Source organism: Triturus cristatus, chromosome 9, assembly GCF_964204655.1.
Source record: "Triturus cristatus chromosome 9, aTriCri1.1, whole genome shotgun sequence".
NCBI lineage: Eukaryota > Metazoa > Chordata > Amphibia > Caudata > Salamandridae > Triturus > Triturus cristatus.
Genome location: NC_140592.1, coordinates 1,155,031,895 through 1,155,046,061, shown reverse-complemented (window position 1 = coordinate 1,155,046,061; position 14,167 = coordinate 1,155,031,895). Strand labels below are relative to the sequence as shown.

The 14,167-nt window shown below is 52.3% G+C and overlaps 1 protein-coding gene across 2 annotated transcripts in view; it reads left to right on the top strand.

The window, feature by feature from the left end:
- The window catches only part of NUSAP1 (nucleolar and spindle associated protein 1), a 406,214-nt gene that overhangs the window by 33,583 nt on the left and 358,464 nt on the right, over positions 1-14,167 (top strand). The window contains exon 3 of one of the 2 annotated variants that reach the window (XM_085627118.1): positions 10,338-10,535. The exons of the other annotated variant lie outside the window; for it this stretch is intronic. Coding sequence (XP_085483244.1) covers positions 10,338-10,535 — 198 coding nt within the window. The remainder of the gene's footprint in view (positions 1-10,337; positions 10,536-14,167) is intronic. 2 annotated transcript variants of the gene reach the window in all.

Below are 14,167 nucleotides of genomic sequence, written 5' to 3'. Positions count from 1 at the left end.
GGCTGGGGGATGCTACTCCGGTCTCGCCCGCTGCCCGCTTCGCCCTCCCTCTACCAGACACTAGCGCCACAGTGCCGTCCCGGATTGCTACCGATGTGGGGGCGCAGCCTCCGCTGACATGCGGCTCCGTTCTGGCTGCCCTGCGGGACTTTCGTCTACAAATGTGTCTTGGCTTGCAAGCGCTGAGTGAGCGGTTTGACTCCATACTGTCGGCTGCGGGTCGTGAGCACCCCGTTTGTCATCAACAAGGCGTGGGTCTGCCAGTGCTTTTGTCCTCTTGCGGGGACGCAATGGCTGTTTATGATCGTGCTACACTGGTGCCTGCATCTGGCTTTACCGGCACCCAGGATCAATCGCTCTCCAGCTCAATTGCGGATACTTTGTCTCCCCGTTCATTGCTGCCTGCTTCGTTGTTGCCTGCCTCACCGTGCCCGCAAGAGTATCCAGCAGAGCGACACCTGACGTCCTCGAGGAACTGTTCATGGTGGCCTACTGCTTCTTTTCTGTGGAACTCCTGTACTTTACATGCCAGGTCTGGACTTTATGTGGTGCACAAGGGGACCTCAATAGATGGTCGGCGGCCATTTTGTGACTCTACTCCACCATCTTCTCCCAAGCGGCCATATTGTCTTTGTCTGCACGGGGTGCGGGGCCTTCATGTAGGGGCTGGTGTAATCTTAAGCCCGCGATCGGGCCAGGGCTGAACTGACTTATATCGCCATGGTTTCACGGATGGGCTGGACTGGGACTGGAACTGTTCGCATATGTTGTGCGCACTCGTCGCGGTTTGCCCGTCTTCATTTAAATTGTTGTGACACGTTATCTTCACGCGACCGCTTTTGGCGTAGTGGGTTCTCAGTGTGTGGAGGCCATAGCTGGCCGATGGTTTCGGGCGCTCTGGGGTAACGTAGGCTCCTCCCCACTTACCTCTCTGTTCTCTTATTTTTCTTTACTCTATTCCTACTTTCTCTCTTGTCTATATTTCGGGTTCATTGGGCGACAGGCACTATGCTGGGGGGGGGGCAGGCCGTAGCCTCCGCGTTGGTGTAGGGTGGGGGGTAATTCACTGTTTCTACTTAGTTCTATGGGCCTTTTTCTTTTATGTTTCTGCGCTATACTTGTTTCGATTCGGGGTCCGGGTGTGGGGTAGATTGAGTGGGGGCGGCTCTGGAGGGGTGCATATTTACTCATGTGACTATCCTGTTATATAACTGCATCGCCTCACTGCCTGAGATTTTCCTTCCATGACCGTTTTAATGATGCTGCTGCTCTCCCGTGTGGTGAAGCGATCTTGCGGACTCGAATCTCCTTGGTTCTTATTCTTTACTGATTTTTTCCCTGATAAAATTATTTTGAAAACCTTAAAATTAACCTTCACTTCTCCTTCCCCTGGTGTCAAGGATCTCTCCAGTATATACCTCATGACTCGTTGCTAATCTTTTTTTTTTTTTTTTTTTTTTTTTTTTTTTTTTAAACCGTTTATTGCAGTTTATAGAAGTTACAGGTATGGGCCTACAACCACACGGCCGGCCGCTAGAGCATCAAAAGCATATTACATACATACAGCAAAAAACTTTCTCAGCGGTGCACAGTAGGAAGACAGGAGTGATCAATGGTGCAGGCCTCACAGCTCCATGCCCACAGTACGGTTCCATTTTCTTAAAGCAAAACAACGTAAACAAACCACAACCGCAAGGCAACCCTCGATCCAAAGTGACAACACGTGCTCCATAAGTGGGGGATCCAAACCAGCAGCAAAATTCTGAAGAGGGGGACGGGAGTAGACCAGGGACTGGGGGACCGCACGCCCGCGGCCAAGGGAGGGGCGCCATCTAGGGAGACGGAGCCGGCGAGGCCGCCGGTAGCAGCGGCGGCTCACAAATACCCCCGCGGTAGGCGTTCCAGGGGCCCCAGAGTTTCATCCACGCCCCAGGCTTACCCCTCGCCACATACACCACCTTTTCACGAAACATACACCAATCCATATGCTCTTTCCAGGCCGACACCGCAGGGGGCCTCTGGGATCCCCACAATTGGGCAATATCACGCTTGGCTATCATGTATCCCAAAGTCACCCACCGCGCCTGCGGGACCGAGTAGTCATTTGGTTCCCAGACATTCAGCAAGCATCTCCTCGCTTCAGGCAGCAGCGCGACACGCGTAACCATTCGTAGAACCTCATGCACACCACGCCAGAATCGCTCCACCTTCGGGCACTCCCACAGTATATGCATGAAAGTCGCCAACGCACCACAGCCACGCTTACACATTCCATCACCGGCAAAACCCATACGTAAAAGCCTTGGCCCCGTCACGTAGACCCGGTGAAGGATCTTGAGCTGGACGAAACGAAGGCGAGCCGGGATGGCCACCTCTTTCGGAGAGGCCACCGCGGAGATCCAATCCTCGTCGTCCAGCTCCAGCCCGTCGGCAACCCAAGCCTCGCGGAGACTAGTCAGCAGACACGATCTATCGTTAATCAATTTTTTGTATATGAGGGAGATCGTGCTGTCCGGGACATGGCCATCTAGCACTCTGTCCTCCAGGGGGGAAGACTCCGGAATGGATGCAACATCCGGGAAGACGGAGCCCAGCGCATGGCGGACCTGTAGGTACCGAAAGTACTCACTGCCCTGCAGCTGAAACTCCGCCTGCAGCGTCTCAAAAGTTTTGAATCCCCCCCTCGTCCAGAGATCTCCCACCGTGCTGATTCCGATCGTGTCCCACTTCTCGAAGCCCTTCGACGTCCACAGGGAGCCCAACCTCTCAGATGCATACAGCGGAGACGCTCGGGTCAAACGGTCCTTCCACCCCATAGCTGCATTAGCCGCGTGCCAGACACGCACCATGACACGCGTCGGTCCCGTCAAACGGGAGTCGGGCGCGCCAGAGTAGAGCGCTCGATTATAATCGCCACCGGGCAGAAGCGTCCTGTCCATCTCAAATGCCGGGTTCAAGGCGGGCCCGTAAAGGCCATGATTAATTGCAGCTAGTTGGGAGGCCCAGTAATACCGTTTGATGTCCGGGAGGGCGACCCCTCCATCGTACCACGGGAGCGTCAATTTAGCCAGAGCAATACGCGGCCTCCCGTCCCAGAACAGGCGCCGCTGGAGGCCCTCCACCTCGCGAAAGTAGCGTGCCGGGACCAGGTCCATGGTATTCTGGAGGGCGTAGAGGAAGCGCGGCAGGGACATCATTTTAAATAAGGCCGCTCGGCCGAGCGGCGAGAGCGGCAGACGCCGCCAGCGCACCACGTCCTCCCTCAGACGCTGGAGGGGGGGCAGCAAGTTCCGCTCATAGCGGGCCTCCGGGTCAAGAGTGATATATATACCCAGGTACCGGAAACCCTGGGAGGCAATCTGGATCGGACAGTCCCGTGGCAAGACCGGGGCCTCCCCGGAGAGCACATAGACACAGGATTTCGCCCAGTTGATGACCAGGCCTGAGTTGCGACCAAAGGAGCGCAAAACATCAACCAGGACGATCAGTGACTTGCGCGGGGAGGCGAGATACAAAAGGATATCGTCAGCATAGAGGGACACGCGGTCCTCATGCTCGGGGGTCCAGCGGAGACCACGGATAGAAGGGTGCCACCGCAACCACTCCGCCAGGGGCTCCATGGCCAGGGCGAACAGGAGAGGCGACAGGGGACAACCCTGTCGCGTGCCCCGCCCCAGCGCGAATGGGGCAGATACTCGCCCATTCACCACCACCTGCGCCAACGGGCCCGAATATAGCAATTTGACCCAGCTGACGAAACCCGGGCCGAACCCAAACTTCGCCAGCATCGCCCAAATATATGGCCATTCGAGCGTATCAAACGCCATGGTGGCGTCCAAGGACGCCAAGATGGCCGGCTCCCGCACAAATGGGACACGCGCGAGCACCCCGTGTAAGCGCCGCAGATTAAGCGCCGTGTTGCGGTGTGGTATAAAGCCCGATTGGTCTTGGTGGACCAAATCGCCCACCACGCCAACCAACCGGTTGGCCAACACCTTGGCGAGGATTTTGGGCTCCGCGTTCAGAAGCGAAATCGGCCTATAGGATGTGACCCGCTCACGGGGCTTCCCCTCCTTATGGATCACCACAATTGTAGCCAGACGCTGGTCCGGCGGGAGGGAGCCCTGCGAGTGGGCCGCAAGGAACATCGCGCGCAGGTGGGGCGCCAACACATCCGGGCGCAGCTTGTATAGCTCAATGGGAATACCATTGGGGCCCATGGCCTTGCCGGATGCAACCGAGCGAACAGCCGAGGCAATTTCGTCCGAGGTGGGCGGGGCATCCAGCGAATCCCTGTCCTCCACCGTAAGGGAGGGCAGTGCGATGTCCCGAAGCAAGGCATGGGAATCTTCCTCCGAGCAGGGAGAAACCGGGGAGTAGACTTCGCGGAAATAATCCGCGAAGCAGGAGACAATGGCTTCCGGCTCAGTGACGCACACACCATCCACGCTCTCAATCAAAGGCACCACGCGGCTCGCTCTTTCCCTCTTGTCCAACCACGCAATCAATTTGCCAGCCTTGTCACCCACATCATACAATCGCCCCTGCTGCTCTCTACTGAGGCCCCTGGCCGCCTCCGTGACGAGGGCCCGATAGGCCGCCTGCTTTAAGTGCAAAACATGCAACTTGGCGTCTGTTACCCCGCTCCCCAGGTCACCCTCCAGTTCTGCAATCTCGGCCTCAACCCGGGTCACCTCCTCCCGCTCGCGCCGCCGGGCATTGGAAATAAAGGAGAGGGCCTCCCCTCTAAGAACCACCTTGAAAGCCTCCCACAGGGAGATGGCAGACGGGACCGACCCCACATTCTCATCGAAATAGCGCTGTGAGGAGTTGATCAAGTCGGCACGAATGGTGGGGTCGCGCAAATACCATGCATTGATCGGGGCCACTCTGCCATCCCCCCTCGGGAAGACATCGAAATGCAACAACAATGGGGAGTGGTCTGAGATACCCCGTGCCAAATGGCGCACCTCCCCCACCCTCCCTGCCTGGGCCGCCGGGACAAGGATGTAATCAAGCCGCGAGAGGCTACCATGGGCCCCCGAGTGGAAGGTGTACTGTTGCAATACGGGATGCTTTAAGCGCCAGCAATCCACCAGGCCCAGCGTGTCTAAAAGGCCGGGCAGCCACGCCTGTGCCCGGGGGAGGTCCCTAGGGGGATGGCGATCCATAGACCCAGAGGCAACCGCGTTAAAGTCCCCTCCAACCACCAACAGGCCACCCGGAAGGTCCAGAAGGAGGCGCCCCAGGTCCGCAAATGTAGTGGCTTGTAACCCAGGCGGGACGTACACTGATATAAAGATAAACACTCTACCCTCCATTCGTCCCACTAGAACAGTGTAACGTCCCCTCTCATCATGGCGCACCTCGTCAATCTCCAACGGGAGCGAGTTCTTGACCATAATACCCACCCCCCGCGAGCCCGAAGTGAAGCCGGAGTGGGCCGCCAAACGATATCCCCGCCGATTCATTGCATGAAAGGTGTTACCTATAAGGTGTGTCTCCTGCAGGAAGACAACATCTGGAGAAATACGTTTTAAATACTGCAGGACCACACCACGCTTAATCCTATCCCCCAGGCCGTTAACATTCCATGACAACACAATCAAATCCCTACCCCCCATCATAAGTCAAAACAATCGGTCGCCCCCCACCGAGCATCTTAAAAACAACAAAACAGTTGCGGGTTTGCCTTGCGGTGCGAACAAACAACACACCCCCCCCACCCCCCGGTCCCAACAGAACTCCCCCCTCCCTGCACCCCTGCATGAGCCCAGACAGCCCCCCCAAAGTGCAGTGTGCCTGTCGCCCCATAGCTAAGTACTAACTAGTCCCCCCGAGGAGGAGGGAAGCCCCCAGCAGACCCCACCCGACCTCCATGGGAGGGGAACATACGAAAGCAATATATGGTAAAGGAACAATATCCAGAGCAAGGCCTATACAGTCACCCCTCAATTCTGATCCGGCGGGCCCTCCCCGCCAGCCGCGCCCCCCCCACCCCGATCTCCAGGCAAAGTATCTAACCAGTCCCCAGCCACCTCGGGCCGGTCGAAGAAGTGCGTACGGCCATCCACCTCCACCCTCAGCTTAGCCGGAAAGAGCATTGAGTACTTGAGGTTTAGGTCCCTTAGGCGACGTTTAATACCAAGAAAGCTCTGTCGCTGCTTCTGGACCGCCGGATTAAAGTCTGGGTAGAAGTGTACATCCATGTTGTCCAGCCTGACCGGTCCCTGTTGCCTGGAGGTCTGGAGGATGGCGTCTCTGTCCCGGAAATTAAAAATCCGGGCAATAATAGGCCGCGGCGGGGCACCGGTCTTAGGGCGGCCCCCAGGGACCCGGTGGGCACGCTCCACCGCAAAAAGCTTACTCAGCCCCCGGGGCTGGAGATGGGTCAGGATCAGTTCTTCCACGAAGAGATCTGCCGCCTCCGCCTCTCGGCCCTCCGGCACACCAATAATGCGAACATTGTTCCTCCGGGCCCGACCCTCGGAATCCTCCAGTCGCCGGTCCATCAGGGCGCTCGCCTGGCCAAGCCGGCGCACCTCCTTCTGGAGGGCCACCACGTCCGTAGTGAGGCTCGTTGTGGTGTGGGCCAGGGAGTCAACTCGGTCGTTCGTTTTTGACAAGTCTGCCCTCACAAGGCCCACATCCACCAGGACTGAGTCAATTTTTTGCGCCAAGGTATCGAAACGCTGGTCCACCTCGTTGCTAATCTTGACCGTGGATGCGCAGGGGATGTAATGTTTGTACCAGTGCTTAACCGTACCGTGGCCGGCCTGACGGTTGTAGGCCCGTATTTGTTCTTTTCATATGCACAAATAAAGGTTTAAAAAAAAAAAAAAAAAAAAAGTGAGCAGGAAATGCAGCTTTCAGTGTACATGGTCCAAAAGAGTCATCCTATAGTGATGAGCCAAATTAAGCCATAACTGGCGACTGACCTATCATCCCAGCCACAAAAGGGAGCTGTGCCCACCCGAGGGACCTTACCTTGTCCAAAAGGTACTCCTAAAAGAGCAGATTTTAATTTGTGCTCAATGGGGTATGAACCCTATAAATGCAAAAATGAAATGTCACCATGCCCCCTGATGAGGACAGGTCCAAAATATGTGGTCAGTCTGAGGTTTTAATTAAACCACTTGGGACATGACATTCTATTGATTCATTTGCATTAAATGTATACAGAAGAGTTGTATAATACAGAAGACCCTTTTTGTGGTATTGCATGCTCTGATGATTACTCTCTTAAATACAGATGTGGTTGAAATGGTATCTAGTTTTCCCAAGACTGAAGTGTCAACGCCCAGCTGTTAAGTGTTTGTGTGTGTGTGTGTGTGAGTGAGAGAGAGAGAGCGAGGTGGGGGTTGGCGGTGGGTTGGTGTGTGTGAGAGAGAGAGTGTTGTGGGGGTTGGCTGTGGGTGGGTGTGGGTGTGTGTGAGAGAGAGTGATGTGGGGGTGTGTGAGTGAGAGATGTGGGGGTTGGCTGTGGGTGTGTGTGAGAGATGTGGGGGGTGGCTGTGTGTGTGTGAGATGTGGGTGTGTGTGAGATGTGGGGGTTTGGTGGGTGTGTGTGAGATGTGGGGGTTTGGTGGGTGTGTGTGAGATGTGGGAGTTTGGTGGGTGTGAGATGTGGGGGTTGGGGTGGGTGGGTGTGTGTGTGAGAGATGTGGGGGTTGGGTGTGTGTGTGTGTGAGAGATGTTGGGGTTGGCTGTGGGTGTCATTACCACGTAGCCAAGAAAATAATTGAACCAACTTTGTAGACAACAAGTGGGAGAGGGTCCTAAATCTTCTGTCTTGGGAAGTCCACTCTTATTTGAGATACTGAACCGTTATTTCCTTTAAAAGTAGTTATTCCATTAATTGCCCTTTGCTGTTTTGTGGTTCCCTGACCTATAGTTGTCAAATTCCTGTTACTCCCTCAGAACTTAAGTATTTTCCGGCGTTTAATGAATCCTTGAATCTCCTTTTTATGACCCAAAATCCCCCGTATTGTAGACTGTGGTAATAGTAGCCCTTATTCTATTGCCCCCACCCCCTCCAGCGCCTTGAGACCCTCACGGGTGAGTAGCGCGCTTTGCAAATGTTTGATTGTAGTATGTATGCGCGATCTGTTAAGCACATACCTAGTCGAAAGACAGAATAGCGCTGTACAGGGTTTACTGTAAGTGACTGTTCACTGCTTTGTAGCCTGAACGAGAAATGAGTAAGTAGAATTTGTCTCTCCATCAATATAGGGCTTTCTGTGATGTCCATAATCCTACTAAATTATAACTCGGGTCCTTGTGGCAAGTCTGAGATCTGCCGATGTCCTATTATGCCAGTGCTCCGAACTCCTGGATGATAGATGTTGTCCCTTGAAATCTTGTTCAAGTATAGTGTCCATTGTTTATGTCTGTCAGATTGTTTGTAAAGCACAATATTTATTGCTTGGCATCTTGGTGCTTTTTAGGTCTGGCCCAGAGAAAGCTCTAGCAGTGTGTCAGCCTCACGTTTTATTAAAAAAACAAAAAACTAAACCTAATCCTACATAGATTAACTGGGTTTTGGGGGCAGCCTTCTTTTGCTATTTTTTGTTTGGTTCGACAGACACCAGAGCTATAGATTGGTCATCCTTCGCTAGACATTTACTTTCTTGGCAGTATCGTTTGTGTTTCTTTACCTTAACTGGCGAGTAGATTATGTAATGGCTGTAGTGTTGAATGACCGCAGTCTGGCTGTGGACGAGTTATGTTATCGCCTGCTGACGACGTGGTGTTTGACTGTGAGGTTATTTGCTGTTTTTGGGAAACGTGCTATTTGTTTTTAAACAGTATTCAAACGTTTTGGCAAAGCAGTTAATGGAAGCACTGCTCCTTATTTCTTTCAAATACGTTTATCGATGCTTTCTAATTAAAATATTTTTACAGTGTGCCTGACTTCGGCTTTCTCTGTTACCTGTTGGATGTTTCGATTCCACATGTGATCAGCTTCTATGTTTCTCTAACTCCGTCTCGTACGGTGTGTTGCTCTGTCTCCAACCCTGTGTCACTCTGACTCTCGCTGCCTTCATCTCTCTATCTGGGTCTGCCTCTCACTCATTGACTGTCTTTATCTATTTGTCTCCGTTTCCTTATCTCTGCTTGTGTCTGTCTCCATACCTGTCTCACCTATGTCCGGCTCTTTCAGCTATTGGTCTAATTTGAGTCTATTTTTTTGTCTCCTCTCTCACCTTTAATCGTTCACTTTCGAACGCCGCCATTATGCTTACAAGAATAATCAAAATAGCTAACATATTTTTGCTACTCACTTGTATTGAGCATGGGTATTGATCCTCCATGCATGCATTCGTTCACCTGTTCATTTATGCACCTACTCGCAAGTTCATCCATTCAAGCTATTTCTCTTTGTAATCACCCACATATTCTTGAATTCACCCATCCATGCAGCTACTTTTGTAAACTCGCCGATAAATGCAGAAGCACTTTTCCTTTGCCAATGCTTGTATTTTTCTTTTTTCAGAACTACTCACTTCTCAACACGCACACTGTAGATGGCATTGCAAGTTATTCTAAGGATGTAAAAGACCAAAAGTATAGTTCGCATCACTAACTTCCTGGTGCAGTATATTGACCTCTGCATTCAGTCCATTCTCTGCTTCACATTTTGATTAACTGCATTGAACCTGTGCGTACACAACCTCCCAGAATGTATATTTTCCTTGTCCAGTAATATTCTGCAAGCCTCTGTGCCAGTCTCTCTGGGCTTGGTTTCTGCTCTATGGTCAACTTAATAAAGAGCAGGTTTCTTTCCCTTCTCCGCTGACCGGGTTAGTTTATTAATTTACCTTGTGTCGTACTTGAGAGCAAGTGTATATGATAACCCCCATACTAACATATTATTAAAATGTACAGTCACTTTAGCTGTCCCTCTTTTGCCAATGGTCGAGACAGCCTGCACCACATGATCTACTAGAAATTGGCACCTGCAAAACATCCTGTCAATTTTAGAATTCTTGTCAAATTACTATCATGGGTATTTCTTCAAACACTGCCGTCCATTGCTGCATTGCTATAGAACAGCCGATGAGCTATAGAAGATAGAAATCAGAACAAAGGGTACCGAAATCGTAAAGATTTTTTTTCCTGGTTTTCCACATCTATCAAAACGTTTGCTTAGCATCCCTTTCAAGAGGATATTGTTTTACTTTAGGACGAGTGTTTCAGTAAGAGAACACCTAGTGATATTCATGTAAAAAATCCTTTATTGAGCTCTTCAAAGATACCAGCTCATGGAAACTCTTGAACGCTAAATGAGTGTCCCAGTGGTTGTCATGCATTGCTGTGCATTCTTGTTTCCTTAGGATGCTGAAAGCAGCCAGTCTTCTATCACGCTTACGGATGAGGACGAGTTGAACAGCAGCCAAGAAAAGGAGCATGTCACGGTGGCCCATGTCACAAAGCGTCGTAGAGGACGAAAGGTAGAAGAGAAAGATAGGCATCCGAAGGTGAATGTCAAGACAGCGATTTCCAATGAATTTGAACCCTCAGAAGAGCAACAGGTAAGATGGAAAGGAATTGCGGTTTTCTGTACAAGGAAGCATTTAAATGTCACTCATTCCCTATTGGGGGCATGGCTTGAGCGCAAGGCGAGATGGCCGCTCTCTAGAGAGGCTCTGCCTGGCTGAGCCGAAATCCACCTATTGCATACTACTATTGTGCGAATCGCCAAGTGCCCCTTACCTCTGGGAGATCCTGCACGAGTGGGAGCTATTTTCGTAGCCAAGCTCCGCTGCTGAGACTGCCGCCGAGTGGTGTCTGGACCCGGAGGCCGCTCCATGAAATGGCGGCTCCCACGCGGCCCTGAGGTTGGCGTGTTGTGGCTCCGCTAAAACTCCCTGGGCCCGGCTCGGATAAACTCGCTGCCTCTGAACCTGGGCCCTGGTGTAGCGGTGCACGCCTGGTGCCGCTGCAGATCCGGCCTTCGTGACATTGCCCTGCGACTCGGACTGTGCCTCTGCTGCGGACGGAGACAACTGAGCGGCGCCTCTGAAGATTTGCAGCCCGCGGATCCTGCTGCACCCGATCGGGGCTGTGCGAGGAGACTGGGTGAACTCCAGCGGTGAGTGGGGGGCGGCCTGACCTTTGGCCGGTGTGTCTGGAGGCGGCGTGGGTGGGGGTCTGGGCCGCGAGCTGCGGTTGGGTGCTGGTGTGCATAGAAGGGCTGTTTGCTGAGGCAAGAGGGGAGCTGGCTGAAGTCACGGCACACTGTAGCTGGTGAAGCTGCCTGACGCACTGTGGTCGGCGTTGAGGGTGTGCGAGAGACATTGCTTTGAGTTGCTGCAGACGCCCTGATCATAAAGCGAGACGGATGGTGTTGGTGGGCCTACCGTGCACAGGCTGGAACTGGCGATTAATCTTGCTTTGAGCATCCACTCCTCCTTAACCTGTGGATTTGGTTGGCGATTTCCTCTCACAGCGTTTTACATTCCCAGCGTCCTTAGCCCCTGATATGAATGCTACTGTCTTTAGTCTTGACCCACCTCCTGCCTGTGGGGCCCCCGCATCTGGTGCTGCCGCAATCCTGTGTAGTTGAGGCACAACCTCATAGTTAAAGTGCATTAGTCTGCTGACCTGTGGCTTGGAGAGCTCCCTTACCGGCAGCCTGCGCACCCTTTGTCTGCGCGGATCTCCTTATCTGTATGGGGAGACACTGTCCTGTGCACTATTCCTGCTACTAATATGGGGAGGACTGGCTAAACCCAGCCACGCCTTACTTTTGAGGCACGCAAATCCTTTTAGTCTTCGCAGAGGGCTGCCTCGGACTCTGAGGCTGATGCCCCGTCTACAGGGCCCTCTACCCTGCAGCCCATTGAGGGAACGATGGATGCCGTGAACCACCGCTTGGACCACATGTCCTCACAGCTTGAAAAGCAAAATGCTCGTATAGGAGAAGTTGAACGGCGCCTGTCGGCGACGGAGAACGGCCTGGGTGAAGTTACCGGGAAAACACTGAATATGGAAAAGGTCCTATCCATTATCCAGGTGAAGAATGAGGATTTGGCGGCCCTCTCCCAGCGCAACAACATCCGGATTACGGGTCTTCCGGAATCCATGAACGTTGGCAAAATGGAGCTCTTTGTAGAGAACTTAAGGAAATATTTGGTTCTGACCAGCTATCCCCCATGTTTGTGATTGAAAGGGCGCTCCGATCTCTGGCTGCGCGCCCGGTTCCAGGTGCTCCTCCTCGCCCAATCATAGCACGTTTGTTGAATTACAGGGAGGGAGATGTCATTTTACATATGGCCCGTGATAAAGGTAACATTGTGCACCAGGGCAACTCCCTATCGTTCTTTCCTGATTTTACAGTGGCGGTACAGGCAGCGAAGAGAGAGTTTAGCTCTGTGAAAATGTTTTTGCATTCAGGAGTCCCCTACGCTATGCTATACCCTGTACACCTACGTATTGGTCCTGAAGAAGACTCAAAATGTTTTACCAACCCTAAAGCTGCTCTGGAACATGCTAAACATCTGAAGAGCGCAGCGAGGATCCCAGGTGCTGTCGGACAATGAAGAACAGTGAGCGATGGGTTGCCTGTGTTTTATGTGTCCTTCCCTTGTGGCATTAGGGACAGTCTCTATCTTGTGAAGTTGTTTCTAACAATTCCATTTTTATTCACAGGATGTCATGCTTGGTCTCGCTTTCTCTACACACCCTTTTTCTCCCCGGGGTTGTGGTACTCAGTATTATATTGTGATAGGCATAGCTACTAGGCATGCTCAGCCACCTCCTACTAGCTAGGAGGCTAGACGCGCTCTGACGTCCCTGAGATTGTTTGTTTTCTTTGTTTGGGGGGGGGGTTGGGTTGGGTGGGGATGGGAGGACTTTGTTGAGTTGGGGACGCTAAAGTGGGTGGGGGGATGGGGGTTTTCAACTGAGCTAACTAGCACTTGTTATCTTCAATGTCGATGTATTTATCATTTTCTGTATGGATGTGACCACATATTCCGGTATTCTCCATCTAGGGCATCTGGCATGATTTTTTCGCTAAATGGGAGGTAATGTAAAGTTCTTAACATGAAATGTCCGTGGCCTTAACACGCCCCAAAAAATTAGATCTGTATTGGCCTATCTGGATAGGATGAATGTGCAGACAGCTTTTCTGCAAGAGATGCATCTCACTAAACATTCTGAGAAATCTGTGGGTGGAAGGTGGGCTGGTGTGAAAGTGGCGTCCGCTTATTCCACCTTTTCTCGTGGTGTGATGATTGTGGTTAAACATGGGTTCCATTTACTGTTATAAGTGCTGACACAGATGAACCGGGTCGAGTGGCATTGGTGCTTGGCCTGCTGGACGGTGTGCGTGTTCTCTTGGTAAATGTGTATGGCCCTAAAGTGGATGACCCAGCCTTCTTTGTGGATGTTTGGCGCCTCATTTCTGGGTTTCCTACAGTGGAGATAATTTGGGGAGGTGATTTTAATTTGTGTTTACATCCAGTGCTGGATCGAATGGGACAGGGAATCGTACGATCCAAGACTGCTGCAGAGGTTCTGCTGGGTTTTTTGGAGACTGGAGGGATGCATGATGTATGACGCTTGAGGCACCCAGGGGCGCGTGAGCGTAAGTTTGTCTCCTATGTGCATGGGTCATGTACACGTCTGGATCTGTGGCTTGCCACAGAGGTTGCTTGTACGTGGGTAGTCGGGATGGACTATAAGGCTCTTACACTGTCGGTTCACTCCCTGGTACTTATGGAACTCCAGATACCTACCTGTGAGAGACCCCCCCCCCCCACCCCCCCCACCCCCACCCTTTGCATGGCCGTTGCAACCCACTTCCTTGACTGACTGTCTTTAAGCACACTATTGGAGAAGCTATTCGTAATTTTTTTCGTGAGACTGCTGGCTCAGTGGACAGCGCTGGCGTCTTGTGGGAGGCGTTCAAAGTGACTATCAGGGGACTATGCATGGGGGCTCAGGTTGGTGTGCTGCGTGATCTTCGACGCCGCATTCATAGATTGGCGGCTGAGATTTCTACTCTTGAGAGAACATACGAGAGACTCATCGTCTGCCACATTGTCTGAGATACGGAAACTTGTGATGAAACACAATGATAGTGTGGATCAAGAAATGGTACACAAGCCAGACGATCCATAGCACGTTATTATGGGGAGGGTGGTAGGCCTGGCCGCTC